This window comes from Peromyscus maniculatus, chromosome 4, assembly GCF_049852395.1.
Source record: "Peromyscus maniculatus bairdii isolate BWxNUB_F1_BW_parent chromosome 4, HU_Pman_BW_mat_3.1, whole genome shotgun sequence".
Lineage (NCBI taxonomy): Eukaryota > Metazoa > Chordata > Mammalia > Rodentia > Cricetidae > Peromyscus > Peromyscus maniculatus.
This window is the reverse complement of record NC_134855.1, coordinates 13,450,431-13,470,415: the sequence shown is the minus strand read 5'-3', so window position 1 is coordinate 13,470,415 and position 19,985 is coordinate 13,450,431. Positions and strand designations below refer to the sequence as shown.

General features: G+C 51.8%; 3 protein-coding genes across 6 annotated transcripts; 1 reads left to right on the top strand and 2 right to left on the bottom strand.

The window, feature by feature from the left end:
* Positions 1 to 11: 11 nt before the first annotated feature.
* On the bottom strand, positions 12 to 2,991 carry Surf1 (SURF1 cytochrome c oxidase assembly factor). Of its 3 annotated transcripts, XM_006993126.4 has the most exons (9): positions 2,851 to 2,991; positions 2,508 to 2,559; positions 2,149 to 2,282; positions 1,984 to 2,066; positions 1,164 to 1,355; positions 786 to 858; positions 532 to 694; positions 230 to 311; positions 12 to 149 (listed from the first exon to the last, which is right to left on the bottom strand). In XM_006993126.4, exons 1-9 carry the CDS (start codon positions 2,923 to 2,925, stop codon positions 80 to 82), a joined length of 924 nt encoding a protein of 307 aa, XP_006993188.1. In that variant the 5' UTR covers positions 2,926 to 2,991; the 3' UTR covers positions 12 to 79. The 3 variants fall into 3 exon arrangements, with proteins under 3 accessions (XP_006993188.1, XP_042131013.1, XP_076425274.1); XM_042275079.2 differs by lacking the exons at positions 1,984 to 2,066; positions 2,149 to 2,282; XM_076569159.1 differs by lacking the exons at positions 2,149 to 2,282; positions 2,508 to 2,559 and having other exon boundaries at positions 2,851 to 2,940.
* Surf2 (surfeit 2) lies at positions 2,946 to 8,773 on the top strand. Of its 2 annotated transcripts, XM_006993127.4 has the most exons (6): positions 2,946 to 3,093; positions 3,282 to 3,436; positions 3,868 to 3,971; positions 5,408 to 5,590; positions 5,730 to 5,893; positions 6,341 to 8,773. In XM_006993127.4, the coding sequence occupies exons 1-6, from the start codon at positions 3,016 to 3,018 to the stop codon at positions 6,428 to 6,430; spliced, it is 774 nt and encodes a 257-aa protein (XP_006993189.1). In that variant the 5' UTR covers positions 2,946 to 3,015; the 3' UTR covers positions 6,431 to 8,773. The 2 variants fall into 2 exon arrangements, with proteins under 2 accessions (XP_006993189.1, XP_076425275.1); XM_076569160.1 differs by lacking the exons at positions 5,408 to 5,590; positions 5,730 to 5,893; positions 6,341 to 8,773 and adding an exon at positions 4,661 to 5,096.
* On the bottom strand, positions 6,670 to 19,960 carry Surf4 (surfeit 4). Its single transcript, XM_006993125.4, has 7 exons — positions 19,936 to 19,960; positions 19,516 to 19,674; positions 13,055 to 13,241; positions 11,837 to 11,913; positions 11,210 to 11,253; positions 10,612 to 10,798; positions 6,670 to 8,773 (listed from the first exon to the last, which is right to left on the bottom strand). Exons 2-7 carry the CDS (start codon positions 19,561 to 19,563, stop codon positions 8,507 to 8,509), a joined length of 810 nt encoding a protein of 269 aa, XP_006993187.1. The 5' UTR covers positions 19,564 to 19,674; positions 19,936 to 19,960; the 3' UTR covers positions 6,670 to 8,506.
* Between the last annotated feature and the right edge of the window lie 25 nt (positions 19,961 to 19,985).

Below are 19,985 nucleotides of genomic sequence, written 5' to 3'. Positions count from 1 at the left end.
TGAGACTGAGCCAGGGTTTTAAAAATAACAATCTTTATTTTATGTGTAGATCTCTTGGTTAGGAACAGGTTCATTAACTTCACACACCTGGTGTCCGCCTCACAAATTTTTGAAACCACAAGTATGATGTCGCTGCACACAGTCCATACCTGTGGTTGAAAGAAATTTAGTTGTCAGCCCATACAGTGAATGGGTGGGGGAGATTGTAACAGGGGACAGCAGGACTAACCAGGTGATGATGTACTGCATGTGCTCATTTCGAAGAGTGACTCTTGTTTGCCCTCCAATGGGTCCTCCAGGGGTTGTACTCTCTGTAGAGACAGGAGGAGTTAATCTCCACCTCTGGTGGTGGTCCTCAGCATTTCCATTTTTGTGTGACAAGTTCCAAGTCACTTTTGTCAGAACCTATCAGGTTTCCTTCTGCCCCCATACCAAACTGCAGGATGAAAACTTGCCAGGGAAAGGGCGGGGGAGGTGGGACAGTTAGGAGCCAACAGGGCTTATTCTCCCAGGGCAGGTGCCACAACATACGGAAATCTGCATCGATGAAAATGGGGTCTGCGCCAGTTATCTTGGCCATAGCCTCTAGATCCCGATAATGCCAGTGATTCTGTTCTGGACTGTTCTCAGGGACAAAGGGCTTCCTGGTTTCTGTCAGCCTCACTATGCCAACTAGGTCTACTTCTCCAAGAACCTACAAAGGAAGGTGAGATTGCTTTTTACAGGAGTCCCTTGTGGAGAATGATGACTTAACTAATCTTCCCAACTGAAGAACCATATCTTACCTGGCCTTTCTGTCTGGTCTCAGGATTCACTTTCTTCTTGGGGACAAACCCTCTGTTAACCAGGATGGTGACTCTGGAGCAATAATAAAAGTGTCCCTTGGGGTGAGGAAGGATTCCAGTACAGATCATCACTAGTGGTCACTGCAACATCTACAGGACAGTTTAACAGATATTTGTTCTGTGTATCCAGTCCAACACTGCTAAGCCTCAGTGACTCAAACCCTATCAATGAACTGGCTAAGAAAACTGTTTAATGTCAGAATTAGAGATCTTGAAAACTATCATGCAGTATCAGTTGGGTCCAGTGGATCCCCAAGGGTCTAAAGGTTGGTTGAGCACAGTGAGAGAAACTGCCAGGCCCAGGCATGGCCTACTCACCCCAAGTCCGAGCAGTGGAAAGGAGTAACTACATAGGCCCCACTTTCCACTGAGGAGGAGATTCGGCCAGCATCACGGGCCTCTCGGGCAGGGTCCACCATGGTCCGAGGCATCATGTACAGTTCTTTGGAGTGATCAAAGTGCCCCCTGACCTTCACTGGCCTGTACTCCAGATTTTTCAGTTCTATTGGGCTACAAGGAGAAGGGGGGGGGGGGCTGTAGGTAACCAAGGCTTGTCAGAATCCTCTAAGCAGGTTGCAAGCTACCAAGCCCACCAGGCAGGAAGGGTAAAAAAGGCTCAGTGAGGCTCATCAGATTACAGGTTGTGTCCTCCAGAGGGGTGATCTCAGCATCAGCCTTCGATGCCACAAGAGTGGATCTGTGCTACCAAACCCAGCTTTTCAAGGGAAGCATGGGTTCCTGTATGGCTACTTTACATAAATTAACAAAACAGTCCAAACTCCATCTATTACTTATCCTGAATTAACCCTTGTAGCAAATTCAAGAGAGCAGTACAAAAAAATTAGAGGACACTTTTAAAAATTGTCACCTTGTTGAGACCTGCATTATCACCCACCAATGCTACAAGGAACTATCAGTACTTCAGGACCAGAAAAGGGAAATCTGGCATGGGAAAATACATCTTTCCTATTTACGTTCCATGCCCTTTGGCAGCTTCATAAAGGCAATCAGCAGCCAGTCTAGTGGGAAATTTTGAGGGCTCCTGCCTAAGGACAGAAATTACTAAGACACCAAACAAGCCAGGGCCCCAACTGCTGCTGCTGTAAGTGGAATGGACTGGGTGGGCAGCCGCACTCACTCCGCAGGCAGAGGGATGGGTTCAGCCATGACTCGAGACTCTAATTCTGCAATTAGTTTGAGCTTCCATTTCCGACGCTGGACCTACAGAAACAACGTGGGCTAAGCAAACAGCAGTGGGGTCCAAGGCTCAGAGACATCTAATAAATTAGACCCCTGTCTTCACCTGCCAGGTCCCCAGGCCAAAAGCAGTAGCAGGGATAAGAAGCAGGAACCACTGGAGAAACGAGTCGTCCTCTGCTTTAGCGGTGGCTGCTTCAGCAGTAGAACTGCTACACCTGTTTGGCCTCCAGACAGTCCCTGGAGGGAGTTTTACAATACCGGCATGGGGTCAGAAGCCCTAGAACAAACAGAACTGGGTGGCCAATTCCCCACAAGACTTAGGTTATGCCCACAGAGGATGTAGGGAAAGGGGCAATTAATAGCCCGTGCTCAGTCCACTCCCCGTACAATACACCTAGCAGACCACTGCGGGCTGAATGAAGGCAGGTGTCCCAACCGCAACCAGGTCTGAGCCCTTCTCACCTGAGCGGAAAGAAAGCCCGAGGACGCTCCTTCTGGCAACGCGGAGCGGGGCCTGCGGGGACCGAATAGCCGCGGGGCTAAGCTCGGGAGCCTCAAGGCCGCCAAGCGCAAGCACCTGGCACTGTCCAACCCAGTCCCGCTCAACCTCGGCTAGGTCCGGGACAGGGGCCTTCCCGACCCCGCACCACCCCAGGCTAGGTCCTCCTAGGCTGGGTCCACCCTGGCCCTGCTCCACCCCGGGCAAAGCCCCCTGAGACAGGGTCCTCCTCAGCCCCATTCCACTCTGGGCTCGATCCTCCCGGCCCCTCTTCTTGGGCAGGGTCCTCCCCGGTCCCGCGCTTACCAGCCCCGCGCAGGACCATTGGGGCCACCGCATCATCCGCTGCCGCAGCACAGAGAAAGCCATCACGGCGGCCATCTTTGACCACTTCCGGGATTGAGAAATCTGCTTCCGGATCGGCGCTCTGCCCCACGTGGTCGCAACAGCCTCAGACGGACAACTCAGATCATGGACGAACTACCCGCTGATGTGCGGGCTTTTCTGCGCCAGCACCCCAGCCTGAAGCTGCTGCCCAACACTCACAAGGTCCGGGGAGAACCGTGCCGGGGAGGATAGGGCCAGGAAGGAACGGGACCCGGAAGGAGCCGGGGGACCGTGCCGGGGAGGTGGGACCCGGGAGTACTGTGCCCGGAGAGCAGTGGGACCCCGGAGGACAGTGTAGGAGAAGGGCGGGGCTGGCGAAAACCACCTGCTGACAGGCGGCCCACCCACAGGTGCGCTGCTCCCTAACTGGCCATGAGCTACCCTGTCGTCTGCCGGAGCTTCAGGTCTACACTCGCGGCAAGAAGTACCAGCGACTGTCCAGAGCCTCCTCGGAATTCGATTACACAGCGTTCGAGCCACACATCGTGCCCAGCACAAAGAATCCGTACGTAGATGGCCGGCCAGCGCCTGGGTGCAGAGCCTGTGCCCCCTATTCCGAGCATATAATGACCTTCCACTGACACGTCACCCGAGGCCAGGCTGGACAGTACCACATTCACCGTTTGGGGACCCCATGACTGTGTGGTTGATATATCCTCACATGGAACTCCCTGAGCAGTTTCCCCGTACACGCACCCTGGAGCAGTGTGAAACTCCGGTTTCTTTTTTTTTTGGGTAACAATCTGGGTCCTTAATCCCAGATGCTAAGTGAAATTGTTTGGGAAGCTGTTTTTGAAAGTATGCCTGTGTGGCTGAGAGCAGATGCAGAGCATCCCCAGCAAAACTTCAGGTGTTGGCAGCTTCCAGTCACGGTGGAGCCCACAAGTCTGGTCCTTGGTGGGCACTGTCCGTCATACCCGTCTGTTTGCCTTGTAGGTACCAACTGTTCTGCAAACTCACCCTGAGGCACATCAACAAGTCCCCAGAGCATGTGCTGAGGCATACCCAGGGCCGGAGGTATCAGAGAGCACTTCATCAATGTAAGTCACCACGGGAGGTTCAGGTTTTAGGATGCACGTTCCCTGCCCCCAAAAGCCAGAAAGATGTCTTGATCATCCTTCGTTGCCCATTGCTGGTTGGTCTTGCACAGGGAGGAGAGGGCTGGTGGCTCCTGACCTTGCCACCATAAAGCCAGAAGTGGGCCGAGGAGTTACGGTGAACGGCGTGGAGGCCTGCTGTTGCACAGCCACCTCCAGGTGGCTCTCAGGCTGAGGCTGTAGTGCCAGAACTCCAGGACAGGTCCATAGTCATCTGATACTGCAGGAGAGCCTTGGGGACTGTTTCCAGGATCTGGATTGGTGCCAACAGCCCTCTACGAAGCAGAGGATGAGGGGACTCAGACCTCAGGTGTCGATGGGTGGGAAGGCATCCCAAGTGGTTTAGAGTAGGGACTCCTGTGGTAATTTAACTTCCAGGTAGGTTAGGGAGGGTAGTGCCAGGCCAGGAGAGTTGAGGCCAGCTTAAGGACAAGGGAGGTAAAGGAAGGTCTCCCATGTCACCACGAAATGATGAGGGTAAGAAAGTGACTGAGATTAGGTAACTTGGAGGCTACTGGGGTGAAGGAGTTAGGCAGAGCCAGGCCTTAGCAAGGAGGACTTGGGGGGCGGGGGAATGGTGCAGAGACTGGGGATGAGTGGGAGGCTTCAAGGATTGCACTACCTCTGTCCAGCCCCACAGGCAGATTTCAGAGAATGGGAAGGTAAGGAATGTGCAGGCTGTATCCTATACAGCACAACCAGTTCCTCCCACACATCTTGGAGGTCCTGGAGTTGGTACCTGGGCTGCACGGGCACGTGGCAGCTAAGGCTTGGATGTGCCCTTGTTAGCTTTGTCATCTCCTGGGTTGTGACAGGGAGGTACTGGGCAGGGATCCCCATGAGAGAGAATTATAAAGATGCATCAGAGCTAAGATGGAGCCAGAAAGCAGTGAGACCACTGCAGGGTGATGGGCTGGAAGTCACCGGCTGAGTGGCCTGCTCAGGACACTGAGAGACTTCGTGCTGGTACTCATTAAGGAGGCCACAGTGGTCCTGGGAGCAGATGGCAGAGATGAAGTGGGGAAAAGGCCTCAGATGCCAGGTCCCAGTTAGACTGGCACCCCAAGAGCAGTGATGGCTAGAGCTGGTGTCGCCCGCCCAAGGAGATGGTGCTGAACCACGTGGGAAGTCTAAGAAGCTCAGACCCCTTAATACCCGAGGACAGCAGTGGTGACCCTAGTAAGGCCTTCCTTCTCTTAAGTCTCATTCCAGCTGCAAGCTCAGGAGAGCTGAGACAGGGAGCTTCCCCTGAGCTCCATCCATAGTCTCCAGGTTGTCCATGCATGTCCAGTAGGATAAAGGAATAGAGCCCTACCACGGTACAGCCCATAGCTTAGCTGCACCAAGAGGGCACCAGTGTAAGTTTGCTGGTCTCTTAGATGAGGAGTGTCAGAAACAAGGTGTGGAGTATGTCCCTGCCTGCCTCCTGCACAAGAAGAGGAAGAGGGAGGACCACATGGACGGAGATGGGCTACCTAACCAGAGAACAGCTTTCTGGGAGCCAGCTTCCAGTGACGAGGGAGGATCCTTGAGTGATGACAGCATGACAGATCTATACCCACGTAAGTAGGTACAACCTGGTTCCTGCCCTCATGTTTGTCTCTTGCTAGGTTTCTTGTGGTCCTGCTCTGTTAGCCGTTTCCCAGGAGAGTGGTGCTTTTACCTGTGGCGTAGCTCAGCCAGGCTGTTTGTTCCTTCCAGCTGAGCTATTCACAAAAAAAGATCTGGGCAAGCCTGAGAACACCACTCCTGAAGACTTTCTGACAGACCAGGAGGAAGAGACGCCAAAGCAGTCCAAAGAGAAGGGCACTGGGGAAAGGAGAGAGGCCAGAGTGGGCCACAAGAGGGGTCGTAAACTCAAGAAGGTGAGTGCTGTGCCTCCAAGTGCTGAGGTCAGGAGGGCTACACTGCCCAGGCTGAGTGAGGCTGGACAGCTAGTGCTCCGCATGGTTTTAGCAAATTCTTCAAGTGCACTGTCAGGGAACAGCCTATAAATATGGAAGCCAAGGCCACTTCAGGTGTCTAGGAGCAGGTCCTCACCAATGGCTTCTCAGCTCTGAGCTGGGTGCCCTACACACAGGAGTCAGGGAACTTAGCTGCCAGGCACCACTTCTCTGAGGCAGGAATGAGGATTCTGTCAGAGAAGCAGGGTGGACGGTCTAGTGAACTGTGCTGCCCTCTCCCTGGCCCCACACTGACCCAGCAGAGAAGGGGAACCTTGTCGAGAAAGCAGACTGCTCTTCAGCCTTAGACACACAGCACCTTCCCTGTGGTCTTGCAAAGGCCCTAGTCACTATTTTCTGCTTTCACAGAAGCAGTTCACCTCGTTGACCAAGAAGTTCAAGAGCCATCATCACCACAAGCCCAAGAACTTCAGTTCCTTTAAGCAGCTGGGGAAATGAAGTGTACAGAGAAAGCCTCTGGGTGTCCTTGGAACTGACCACTGATGTCCTGACATTGCCTGTTGCCTAGAGTGGGCCTGGAGGTTCTGTTCAGAAGATGGCAGCAGCAGGGACTTGACTTCTCTCTCTGCATGGCTTTTCTGTGGTCTTCAGTGACCCTTGCTGATGTAGCTCACTGGAGCACCTTGAGCTTGGCCAGGCCCCCACCCTGGCTGGTCACCACATAGGATCACACTATATACCACAAATGCCATTATTTATTTTGATGTTTCCAAAGATCAAAACATTTTCAAACACAACTAAGATATAAAATACAGCATAAAAATGAGGTTTATACCTATTCCCACATAAAGCTAAAGCATTTTCAGAAACCGTTTTTGCCAAACCAATGTGTAGATTTTTTTTTCTCCCATCCCAGGCATAGCCCACAGAAAGCTGGTGGATGGGCCCAGGGCACCCTTGGGATGGGGGCCACTGCCGAGAGGCATGCACCTGCCTCCTAGAGTCTGCGCCCTATTCCACAAATTGGAATATCATGGAGCTGCCACTGCAAGTAACGGAGCAGGTGGGTGTACAGAGGCAGCTCTGCTTGTCAAGGGACTGGTTGGTAAGGAAATGTCATGGCCTGAGCCACTGCTGGAACTCACAAAGGGAGGAGTAGGCAGGCCGTAAGGCTGCGGAACACGGGCTGGGTGTTGAGAATGTAGATTCAGACTGCAGAGCCAGTGAGACAAGGGGAAGAGGCAGGATTGAGCAAAGATGACTCAGAGGCCACAGTCCTGCCTACCCAGCTGATGCCAGAAAGGACCTCCAGGACTGCAGCCAAGGGTGAGGTGAGCTGCCAGCTCCCCTCCAGGGGTTCTAAGCCTGTCTACCTGTTCTCTCCAACAGACCTGGGGGAAGTCCAGGAGGAGCCCAACTACCCTCATGGCACTACCATGCAAATGAGCAGGACCACAGCATTAAACATCCCCCCCCAAACCCCCAAAAAGAGAAACACGGTGTAAGGCAATGTTAGAAAACTTTAAATACAGGACTGAGATCAAATTGGTAAGGCATCACAAATTGTAAAAAGTATCTTGGCTGCATCCAGCAGAGCAAGTTGACAAAAATCTGAGCAAGCAACAGCCTTAGGGAAATGGTGGCATCAGGGCTGTCGATGGGGTAAACTCAGCCTGGAACAGGGAGTTAAGCTGGGGTGAACACGACCTGTGGGGTCCAGGTCTTGCTCTGAGAAGGTCAAGTGTGAGGTAACTGGGTTAAGCCTGGGTGTCTTCAGTACTGGAGCTCCTCACTTGGGCCCCATGGCATTACTGCTCCCCAGGCTGGTTCCATGGTGGGCCATCCCATGAGCAGCTTGCTCTCCTGCCCTTCCAACCACCAGGCTTGAGGGGATAGCAGTATCCAAACCAGCAGCTTTCCAAGAACTTCCTGCCCCTGACCCCAGCCCTGCTTGGAGCCATCAAAACTCCCAGGGTACCTTTCACCCAGTAAACAGCATTCAGCCAGCTTGACATCAAGGACCTGGGCCAGCAGTAGCAGCCACCTCTCCAATACTGTACTGTTCTCTAGGCTTGGGGTTCCGCTATCATTTTCACTGATCCTATAAAATGCTGGGGCCACTGGTAGGATTCTGAACTGGAGGTTTTAGCTGTTTGGTGTTTGGCTGGACCATCCTAAGTCATTTAGTAATTTGAGCTAAGGATGTAAACGTAAAACTAAAAGGGAAACTGCTCTGAATGATAAAGTACATCTCAGTACAACCTGAAGGTCCTCAACCTCCAAAGGAAACTCAAAGACAGGACTGAGGCCATAGCCCACCAAACTGTCTATTCGAAGCCTTGGCTAAGGAATGACCATCCAGCTGGCCAGCCCTGGTCAGTCAGACTCCAGACTGTTTCCAAAGCAGATTTTACCTTCAATTTTCAGGTGTCTGCAAATAAAGTTCTCAAAACATCTGTGCCTTTACCAAGGGAAGGGAAGGGAAGAGGACACATAAACGCTGGCAGTTTGTTGACTCTACCCTGAACCAGTCCAGGGCCTTGTGCCTCGGCAGGGAGGGGAGGGATCTGTCTGTTACCACTCTTTCTTCTTCTCATCCATGGAGACACCCCCTGGGCCAAGAGCCACCACCAGGAGCAGGCCTCCAATCACTGACATGGTCTGGAAGAAGTCATATTTCAGGAAGTCATGCATGGGTTTATAGACTGGGATTGTCCAGAAGGCGTTGAAATACACGTTGATGGCAAACAGCCAGACGACGAGAGTCAACGCTGCCAGCTTGGTTTTAAAACCAATGGCTACTAAGATCATCAGAGCTGTGCCCACAATGTTCTGGATGATCTGCACAGATTCAAAGGAAAAACATTCAGATTAAAGGTCAGGAAGAAAGCTGTGCACACTTGTATAACTCTCACCAGGACATGATGAGAATTGAAAACTATAGGCAGAGGGAGCACAAAAACCCTAAAACATACTAAATACTGAACTTCCAAGAATTCTATATTAAAGATGCTATGGCTTTACATGTACTCCCCAAATACCATGTGTTGGAAAATCCCCCAAATCCTGTCAGTGTTGTTTGCCAGTTAGGACTTTGGTGAGTAATTAGGCTGTGAATGAAGGCTTGTTCCTTAGTCTCACCGTATGATACCCTGTATTGTACCGGTACTCTACAGAGTTCTTACGAGACCCTCACCAGATACCTTGGGCTTCCCTGCCTCCAGAGCCGTAACTAAATAAAACATCCTTCTCTGTAAATTGCCCCTTCTGTGGTATTCAGTTACAGCAACAGAGAATGAACTTGGGAAACTGGTGTCAAGACGTGAGGCTGTTGCTAAAGTAGCACCAGACTGGAACAAGGTCATGGTCAGAAACTGGAGACATTTAGAGGAGCACAAGGCCATAAATGGAGCAACAACAGCCACTCTGGGAGGAGCTGAGAAGGCAAAGGAAAGACTGGGACTTGGCTGGTAGTGTTCAGTGGCCTTGGCCAGCATCCTGTTGCAGTATGAACAGTAAACATGAAACAAGGGTTTGTAAAACAGAGCAAAGGCCATTCTTGTTAGAAAACTGAAGTGAAGGTCTGGTGTTGTGGCGCACACCTTTAATCTCAGCACTCAGGAGGCAGAGGCAGGTGGATTTCTGTGAGTTCTAAGCCAGCCTGGTCTACAGAGTAAGTTCCAAGACAGCCAGGGCTGCACAGAGAAAACTTGTCTTGAAAAACCATAATAATAATGAAAGAAAGAAGTTGCAGTGAACTCAGCTGCACTGTGCCCATGCCTAGGACCTTACAGAATACAAAATTTCTATCTGGCAGAAGAAACCTATCAGCTGCAAAACATTCAGGCTGATACATGGCTACTTTTGATCCTGATTGTTTATAGTAAAACAAGGGTGCAAAGACTGAATTTATAACAAGGAAAATGTGGGAACGTGTGAAAAGTTCTCTGGCCATGTGGTAGAGAATGAAAGATACTTTTTCAGGGTCTCTATGTAACCCCAACTAGCCTTGAACTTACAATCCTCCTGCCGCTGCTTCTCAGGCACTAGGATTTCAGGTCTGTGCCACATCTGGCCAAGCAACATTAAAGAAAAAAGATTTGTTTGTATTTGTGTTTGAGTATATGTGCAGGAGGATGGAGGCCAGAAGAGGGTGTTAGATATCCTCTATCACTCTCCAGCTATTCCTTTTTGAAGAAGGGTCTCTCTCTGAACCTAGGGCTCATTTCAGCTCATTACAGTCTTTTCTGGATGCCTGACCAGTTACTCGTGCTAAGATTTGAACTCTGGTCCTAACTGGTCGCAGAGAAACCACTCTTAGCCACTGAGCCATCTCTCTGCCCCCAAACACCATATTTCAGTATAAAATATTTGGGGAAGATGAATAAAAGCTGAAGTGCTACCCTGGTCTCTACCATAACTCTGAGAGTTCAGTTCATCTACACCCACCCGGACACCCATGCTGGAAAACACTCCTCCCCTTCCTCCAACAATGTCCTTCTGTCAACTTCTAAGGTGTGACATATAAAACCCAGAATGTATTGGCCAACAGTGTGAAGTGAACTCTGAAGTAGGGAAGTCAGGAGTCTGCAGAGAGGGCACTGGCTGGGGAGGCTCATTTACAAGCATGGGCTCATCTCAGGCTGGCCGAAAGGTAGCACATGGCTTGGGGTACTCACAGAAAAGAAGCTGGCGTCAAAGTGAAGGAGGGTCATGAACATCAGGACCAGCAGGACCCGTCCTCCAAGTTGCATGTACTGCTTGGGGGAGCTCTCACGCATGGTGGGAACACCAGCAAACATGCTCTTCCCTTCTGAGCGGGACTCTGCCAAGAGCAGCAGCAAACCTCCTCCTAAAGCCAGGTTCCTGAGGAACAGAAATGTCACCTACATTTACCAGGCATCTGTCCACCAAGCCAGAGCACACCAAAGCCCACCCTTCCCTTTCTCTAAACAAACCACCACTCAATGGGACCAGACTGGTCTGAGTACAAAGAACCAGCCTCAAGTTAAACCAACACGCTGAACCTGGATGCACATGGAACCAAGCTCTGGTCTCTACCACTTCTACTCAGCCCTCAGTCCACACCCATGCAATGTAGAAGACAGGACCCCTCACTATCAAGCCAGGATTCCAGCTGTGGGGGAAAGCCCTGCTGTGCCCATTGGAACTCTACTTCTCAGAGGCACAGTGGGGACTACAGAAGGTGGCACTCGCCTACAGGTGCTCAGGTGAGAGGGCCAAGGACTCTACTCTTACCACCCAAAATGCACCTACCTCATCAGAAACTTCAAGTCCCACAAAATGCTGTAGGCAATTGTCTGAAGGAACAGAGAGAAAACAATTAGCATGTTCACACTAATATCTATAGATTTCATAACAGTATGAGGCAGGGTCATCCAATGGAATAAGAACATAAGATGTACAAACTATTTAAGACACTGAAGGCAGATCACTGGGACAACTTGGCTCAGTATTTCTAACAGAGCACAGTGTGACCTCTGAACCTGTTTGACTATCAAAGTTGTGCTGTAATGTCCTAGAACACAAAGCGACTGCAAAACCACCAGTACTGCTGAACTACCCTGCTTAAGCATGCCACTCTGGGTAATTAGGCATTCTTACTTGTCAAATGCAGGGACTCCCAGTTCATGTACATACAGCTGCAGCTAATCTGTGGCCTATGTCTCTGTCACAGCAGCTCAGGAAAAAGGGAATGATGGCCCAGTACCTATGGCTAGCACCTGTTTGAGACCATCTGCTCCTGAAAGGAAAGGTGCTCTGGACAGCCAAATACGCAGGAAGGGGAAGATGCCAGACACAATACACAGCTCCACCAAAGCAAAGCAAGACCTACCCCACGCCCCATGTACCCAAAGTGAGAACCATTAGGTGTCTGTGTACCTGCAGTGCGATGATTCCGAACAGCCCAAAGCAGGCATACTGCACGAAGTTCCTACTCAGCACCAAAACACAGCCAGCTAGAAAGAGGACAGAGTTAGGGGCTACAGTGTATCCAGGGCAACAAGACACCTTCTGTTCCAGTGCTGCTGAGCTGCAGCACCCCAAGCAAAGCACCTTCCCAGAGCCTTCATGGCAGGCAAGGCCCATGCCCTGGAGCCTGCCCAGCTTCTGAAGAACACTAGTCCGAACCCTACTTTGTTGTGGAGAGCCACAGCTCCTTGTGCCAAGGGCCACCAGTGCAGGACTGACTGCTCCACTATGGAGCGCATCCAGCAATGCTTAAAAGCACAAGTCCTTTCTCACCTCCAAACATGCAAAGGTAAGAAAGCTGCCACCAGAAGATGGGCTGTCAGAAGATCGATGTGAATCCAAATGCCTTGGTTCTCTGCTGACTAAAACCTTTCGTCCTTTCTGGGCACCTCCTTCTGTGATTGCCTTAACTACCTAGGCTCTAGCATCTCCTAGCATCTAACACTTACAAAGCAGGGGCTATGTCCAGCTTTTTTGTTTATTTATAGACAGAGTCTCACAATATAGACCCAGCTGCCCTGGAACTTGCTTTATTACATAGGCAAGGTTGAACTCAAAAGAGGCAGCCCCTACCTGCCTCTGCCTCCTGAATGCTGGCATTAAAGGTGTGAGTCACCACACCAGGCTTGTGTCTATAGCAAAAGAAATGAGCACAAGACTGGGGAAGGACCATTCATCCAAAAGCTCAGAAGGGCTGGAGGGATGGCTCAGAGGTTAAGTGCAGCGGCTGCTCTTCCAGAGGTCCTGAGTTCAATTCCCAGCAACCACATGATGGCTCACAACCATCTGTAATGAAATCTGGTGCCCTCTTCTGGCCTGCAGGCATACATGTAGGCAGATCACTGTATACCTAGTAAATAAATAAATCTTAATGGAAAAAAAAAAAAAAAGCTCACAGAAACAAACCATGGCTATCATGCTTCAAAGCTCAGGGCATGGCTTGAGCTGTAATCTCAGATGACAAGCACCCGAGTATTCACCACCATCAGTCTTCAGCCTGAGAAGGAGGTACCCAGGCCTCAAGTTCACACACAGCTTCTCAATGGCCAACAGCCACAAGTTTGGAGAGTATCATTCCAGGGAACAGGATGCCCCAGAAGTATACTAGAGAGGCTCAGAGCCACTTACTCAACTGTCCCAGGAGGTTGAGGAATACGAAGGATGAGGCCAACAGGTAGCCACAGCTCCACGTGGTGTCAATATAGTCACGTTGCTCACTCCACTGGAACCACATGCGAATGCCATCCTCCAAGAAGGTGCTAATCAGACAGAGGCGTGCCACGTGAGGCAAGTACTGCTTGGTGACTCGCAGGAACTGCAGGATCACAGAACACACTGGTGAGGTGGCTGCAGCCTCATTATGTGGGCAGCAGGGCAGGGAGACAAGCCAGCTCTCAGCAGCTCCAGTGCCTTCCCAGCGCAGATGCAGTACTCGGCACCTGTTGTAGGTGCTCCCCTGTTAAGTCTGGACACGTGTGATGATCCAACACCCAGTCCCAGAGACAAAGACATCATCACACGCATCTGACACAGAACCATAAGGCAATGTCCAGTACTATCTACCAGCTGTGCTCCAGAGCCATCAGGAGAAATGCCACAAGACACCCAGTTTCCATGCCCAGGGAGGGGCATTAACAAGTAGGAGGCACAGACACTTTCTGAAAGGCTCTCTGAGATCTTCCAGCCCAGGGATTCTCACACCTCAGACCCTCACATCCAGGGTTCTCCCCAGCACTGAAGAATACAGATCAGCAGAGCACCTCTGACCCCCACCCACAAGATGCCACAAGCAGCGTTCCCAACTGTGGCACCAAAATAAATGCCTCTATTGTTGCCACCATTTCCCACTCCAACAAAATCTTTCCAGAAAGTTCAATATCCTATGGGGAACTGTGGTACAGATGAACAGTTGTGCTATGGGCTAGAAAGCGCTGGGATATTCTCACAGTCTGCATGAACCAAAGCAAGGTTAAAACTGCCAATATGAGAGACTGACAATGACTGCAGTGAAACTCAAGTGTGCAAATCACCAGCAAAGGGCAATTCTGTAACGCATACCCATGGCTCCCTTCTGTCCCTGTGAAAATGGCATTTTGATGGCTTGATCAGGAGGCCAGCACACCCTACTGAAGCTAGGTGCAAATGCCATGTAAGTGAACCCCATACTTTTTCATACTTCTCTTGAGAACTGAGCCGCAAGTGAAAGAAATCCAAGGATAGTATGGAGGCCCAGGAGCAAGATCAAGGAGCTACCCATGGACTGACGTGTCAAGAAGAGTCTAAAGGGCAGAATCTGACCCCGCCAGGGCAGCAGAATGAACATGCACTATAAACCAGCTGCTGAAATAGATGAGGATGCATATCCGAATAAGGAGTATTTCCGAATTCTCAGCACCTTAAAAAGCTTCTTCAAAGCCCAAGACACTGCTAAAGCTGCCATCTCAGCTGCAGAGCACCTGGGTGGTCAGATCAGCCCAGCCTTTAGCCCACGAAGGAGTTGTCCAGGTCTGGCCTGGTCAGCAGAACAGACAAGCTGCACCTGGGACAAGGAACAGCAAAAAAGTCACAGCACTGACACCCACATCCTTCAGACACGCAGCCTGTGCCCCCAGTGTGTCTGCACGTGCTTACTCAGCCCTCCTGAGGAGACAGCAGAAGCCACACTGATGGTGCCAGAGAGACAGCCAGCAGCTCTGGGAGTCAGAGCACAGGTACTCAGGCCACTGTTTTCACCCTGTCCAACCAACCTTGTCTGACCCTGGCCAGCAATGTGCCCCAGGCACAGTGAGCCAGTGACTTTGGGAGGTTAGGTGGGGGGTTGTTACCCTTCAACAAGTAAGGACCACACAATTACTAGCTGCTAAGATTTCTTCCCAAATTGCAGAGTGAAAAAAATCTGTAAGAGTAAAAAGAGAAGACATGCTTTAAAACAGGAAAAATAGCCAGGCATGATGACACAATGCTTGCAATGGCAGCTTCTAGGGAAGCTGAGGCAGGAGGATCACTTAATTGAGCCATGTTTGGCAACATAGAGACCCAATCTCACAATAAATACAAGAAGAAAAGAGATTCCAAATGTGCTTGAGTTTTAGGGCCTGGTAGAGAACACACAGCATCTTGTTAGGTGAAGGACAAGTGACACCATTTATCCTCCCAGTTTCTGCCTCATGGCCCTTGTGTTCCAGAAATCCGCCAGCAGTGATGCAATCACCAATATCCTATCAGAGAGGTCAACACCACCACCACCACCACAGATCTCGGAGCGCTCCTGCGCAATGACCCTCATGTTGTGAAGCACCTAACGGAAGCTGTGCAGACCACAGGAGGGTGTGCACTCTCAGGCAGCCACAGACACTGGAGGTGTTCTGACTTGCTTCCAAATGAGAACTGTTCCCCGGCACAATTACAATGGGGCTGCACCCACTGGGTGAACCAGCCCAGCCCTGCTGCAGCCTGCTCCTCCCTCAAGAACCTCACCACAGAAGCTCAATTGCTACAAACACAATCCAGCACAATCTACTAGATGTAGTTAAAACGTCCCGAAGAGTCTGCTCCTCTTAATTGGGGTGTCTGGGTCAAGAGGATTAAAGAGTAGAAGACAGTAATGAAGGGAGGGACAAGTCATAGCTCCCTTCCACACCAGCATAGTTGGGAGACCAATGCAGTGATTTGCTTCTAGGGGAAAGTGCAGAGCTGCAGGTAATATGTGCTGAACTAAGCACATCTGCTGGGCTCTGCTTTCCAAAGACAAGCGTCTGTCAGGTGGGCACGGGGCACCAGTCACCAGCCCTCCTTTGATGTGCATCTGAACACAGGAGAAAAGCCAAGTTTAACAACAAAGACAGACCCTTCACATGCATGTTGTTCACAGCAGCTCCTGGCTCACATCATGCTGCTGCAAAGTGCTCCCGCAGCCACATCCCCTCTGTGCTTGCAGGCCACTACCAGTGTCCCAGCTCATACTGGCCACGACTATCAAGAGCAAAAAAACCCATAACCACAGTTCTCACTGCAGAGCCTGGAAAAGCCAGTGGTAGATGCTGATGAGGAAAGCTTGTGGGAAGAAAGGCAGTCAAATCAACCCACCTTGACAAACAGGCTTCTCCTGAGCTTTGCAAACAGGCAGTAAAGCAGCCCAGCAGCTTAAGAAATGAGAAGAGGGGCTGGAGAAATGGCTCAGTCATGAAGAGCTCAGAAGACCCACGCGTGGTACCAGCACCCACATGGTGGCTTACAACCACCTGTAACTCTAGTTCCTGGGGACCCAACGCCCTCATATGGCCTCTCTGGGCATCAGGCACACAAGTGGTACATAGACATACACTCGGGCATACTCAGACACATGCAAAAATTTAAAAAAATGAGGAGGGTCAGGTCTGTCTCAGGGGGTCATCATGTGAGAGGACTGAGGGGATTTAGGACATAATCCTATCTGTCCCGAGACAGGACAGGCAACAGGTCAGGCTCACACAGGGAGTACGGGAGTGCTGCTGCCAACTCACAGAGCAGCAACACCAACCTTCTCATGTCCAGAACAACGGATCCAGGGCAGCTGCTGCCCTCAGTTTGGGAGAACTTTAAGGAAACGTCACGTTAGATTCCTGCCTGTTCTAAAGGCCCACAAGCTCAGGAGCTGAGAGCGCACCAGGCAGGCAAAGTCAGCTCAACAGTTTGGTGGCTCCCCTGGACTCTAGGAGCCTAGAAAACACCCCCAGGTACTGTAGATAGGTATCCAATGCAGCACGGGCACAGGAGCTGCAAGACCACCTTCCCTTTTCTAAAAACTAGAGCAGTAACAAGAGGGCCAAAGACAGGGCTGGGCCTCATCTTCCAGGCGCTACCAAGTCTCCCATGTTTCTACCACACTTCCCCAGAAGGGGGCACTGTTCAACCTCCAGTCAAAACCAGCACGCAGAGCCATGAGTCAGCTGCCCCAATCCTTAAGGTCTCAGAGGTACAAGAAGACAAAGCACTGGGAAAGGTAAGGTCCAGGCGCTGCCCACCCCCCACCCCCACCAGGCCCTACCCAGGCCATCTGGTGTTAATCACAAGTAAACAAGTACACGAGGTGCAAGGAACCTCATCAGGCCCACTCTGGCACTACTTCAACAAAGGCCCACATCAGCTCTGTGCTCTAGTCCTGCCACCCTTAAGGATAGGTCAACACACCAAAGTCCACACTGGGAATGGAAGGCCCCCCCAGTGTAGTCTTCCTATCACCCTGGTAACAGCCATGAGGCAGAATCCATTAAGCACTAATGTTCCTGGTGTAGATTCACTTGGAAGCTTGAATCAAGCAGCAGCCACAGGACACGGGTCTGACTGAGTTCCCAGCTCTTTCCCACCTGGTTTCTTATGGCTTCTGAAGGCCTACCTCCTGGCTCTCAGCACTTTCTTCAGGGTCTGGCTTCCTGGGAGCAAGAGAACACCTTCCCTGGCTGCCAAGGGCAAGGAGCTCAGTGCCAGGGCAGAGGTGTAGCTCACAGGAGCCTGCCAGCAGAGCCCCGGCTGTGTACATCCCAAGGGACCAGCCTCCACCACACTAAAAGGAAAGGATGAGTTCTACCAACATATGCGGATGCTGACTTCGGGGTAACAAGACCAGAACTGTGCAGATCACGACAAACCTCTGTGGCCCTGGGAAGATGGAGCCTTGATGGCCTCCCAGGAAGGTAGGGATGCCCATTTAATGGCTCATTGTTGTCATCACTGTCAGGTACACTTTTTCAAGTCTCAGATGAGAAGCCTGATTTTCTGGGCGAATTTGTTTTTGCAAAGTCAGTTCTACTTTTGTCTTTTAAAAACAAGGCTAGCTAACATGGATGTGCGATACTTATCTGACAACACATTAGAGTTAACACCTGATTCCTAACACATTAGATCCTTTCATTTAAAAAACTGGACCATCAGCACCTTCCTCTATGTGACAGATGAATATTCAACACAAAGGCTCCCAGGACTGGTCACACTGAGGCCACAGGGAAGCCTGTGGAAGGATCCCTGTTGCCTGCTCACTGGCAACACAGGTCCTGACACTGGTTCAGAAGAGCAGGAGTCACATCTCCCAGCAGCCTCACAGACGCTCCTGTGGTGTCCTCTGCTATCTTCCAGGTGGACTCTGAGGCTAATCCCTGCCAGCTTCTGCGGACACTCATTGGGAATTCTGGTTTTAAGCAACAGGCAATCTGCAGCACTGGCATCTTCACACTGATATGTAGCTGAAATGTAACTCCAGGCCTGGGATGCAAGCTGCCCTCAACACCAGGCTTGCAGTAGGAGACCCAGAGTTTCTTTCTGGGTGGTGGCCACTGCCAAGTCCAAGAACCTAAACCAAACACTTGATGGAGGTGGACACTGTGTTCCCCACAAAAGTGTCCAGTCTCAAAATTTGGCTTCTTTCACTTAAATCAAAACAAAATGCATGGGGGACTTCATTAAAGATGAACTTTCCCTCTAGTTGAAATCTATCATTCGATAGTTGGCAGCTGCTTGGAGATATTTTATCTGGGTCAGGTTGTGAAATCCACTTGCAAAATGGAGGGTTTTCCAGCAGAAGATTGTGAGGTGAGCGGCTCACAAACTTCCCCTGGCCATGCAGCCGTCTTCTTAGAGAGCGGCTACTCGGGGAGATAAAACTGGGTCACTGACAATTATGTCAATGGAACCCAGCACATGAGGAAGACACTTTTGTGTCTTTGTGATGAATACAATCTTAAGGTTGTGTCTTTAATGCAAAATCACGACCTTAAAAAAAAAAAAAAAAAAACACTTTTCCAATGGGGGTGAAAATGACTTAAAAAATATCAGTTCACAGGAAAGTAGTTCAACAGAACCGAATGCATGAGAGATGACTCCCCTCCGAAGGAGGGGTAGAGAAGCCTATTTGACCCACAGCTCATTTGAAGATGCTCACACACACTCAAGCCTTCTAGTAGTCTAGGCCACAAAATGCTTCCTCGTTTCACCGACAGCCAGGAACACACTAGGTGAACCAGAACGGGCTGGCGGATGGGCCCGGCACCACTCAGCCTACAGTGAGTGCCAGTTCAGGCTCCATTATTACTTCGCAGACCTAACGGTGTAATTTCAGGACTTAAAGGCTCACACCTACACAACTCCCACCCCATTCCTGTCGAACTTAATTTTAAAAAGTGGGTGCCACCTGCGCCTCTTTCGGGCTCTAATCCGGCCCGGCTAATCGCTCGGGCCCCAGCTCGTCCCAGGCCTTCCCTGTGGTTCACTCGCCACCTGTACACTAGGGAAGGAGAGCCGAGGGGCAAGCTCCTCTCCTCCGGCGTCGTGGACCCAGGCCGGGCAACCAGGGCAGAGTCCACGAGAAGAGGGAGGGGCAGCATGGTCCGGGACGGAGGGCAGCGGGGCGCGCACAGAGTATCCCCATCCCCAGGAGTCCCCAAGGGGCTGCCGTGGTTCAGAGGGCAGAGGGCAGAGCGCAGCACCGCGGGCCCTGGGAGCCTCCCCGGCCGACCCCCGCCCAGACGCCCGCGGATCTCTCCGTGGAGCTAAGCAGGACGGCGAGGGCGAGCGTCCGCAGGGCCCTACGGGCTGGAGGGCTGTGGGGCGGGCCGCACCTGGTCGGCGAAGTCCTCGGCCGTGCCCATCAGGTCGTTCTGGCCCATGGCGGCGGCGGCGGCGGGCTCAGCTGGCTGGTCCTCGGCGCTCGCGCCTGCTGCGGCCTCCACAGGAAGTGCCCGGCGGCCGGCCTCGCTGCGCCGCGGCGGCTCTAGCGGCTGCCACGTAGGCCAAGCCTTAAAGGGGCCGCGCCGCCCGCCGCGCCCCGCCCCGCCTGCCGCGCGCCCTCACGCTCCAGACCCCGCCCTCCACGCTCAAGGGGCCGCCCGCCGGCGCCCCGCCCTTCATGGACATGCCCCGCCCCCTCCGCTCCAGGCCCCGCCCCCTATGGCCCCTGCGGGCCACCTCCAGCCCTATCTCCGGTAGAACCCGAAGCCCTGCCCACTTTACACGCTCACGGTCGAGCAGGCCCCGCCTACCGCGCTAGACTTCCTGCCACCCACAGCTCCCGCCTGTGGAGCTCGAGGCC

Coding starts and splice junctions, on each gene's coding strand:
- Surf1 (XM_006993126.4), bottom strand. CDS start 2,925: ATGGCCGCCGTGATGGCTTTCTCTGTGCTGCGGCAGCGGATGATGCGG. Junction 2,067..2,148: donor TTGGCCTGGGGACCTGGCAG/GTGAAGACAGGG, acceptor TTGTTTCTGTAG/GTCCAGCGTCGGAAATGGAA. Junction 859..1,163: donor TTCCACTGCTCGGACTTGGG/GTGAGTAGGCCA, acceptor TTATTGCTCCAG/AGTCACCATCCTGGTTAACA.
- Surf2 (XM_006993127.4), top strand. CDS start 3,016: ATGGACGAACTACCCGCTGATGTGCGGGCTTTTCTGCGCCAGCACCCC. Junction 3,437..3,867: donor GTGCCCAGCACAAAGAATCC/GTACGTAGATGG, acceptor TTTGCCTTGTAG/GTACCAACTGTTCTGCAAAC. Junction 5,894..6,340: donor GGGGTCGTAAACTCAAGAAG/GTGAGTGCTGTG, acceptor CTGCTTTCACAG/AAGCAGTTCACCTCGTTGAC.
- Surf4 (XM_006993125.4), bottom strand. CDS start 19,563: ATGGGCCAGAACGACCTGATGGGCACGGCCGAGGACTTCGCCGACCAG. Junction 11,254..11,836: donor TCGGAATCATCGCACTGCAG/GTACACAGACAC, acceptor CTGTTCCTTCAG/ACAATTGCCTACAGCATTTT. Junction 10,799..11,209: donor GACTTGAAGTTTCTGATGAG/GTAGGTGCATTT, acceptor TCTGTTCCTCAG/GAACCTGGCTTTAGGAGGAG.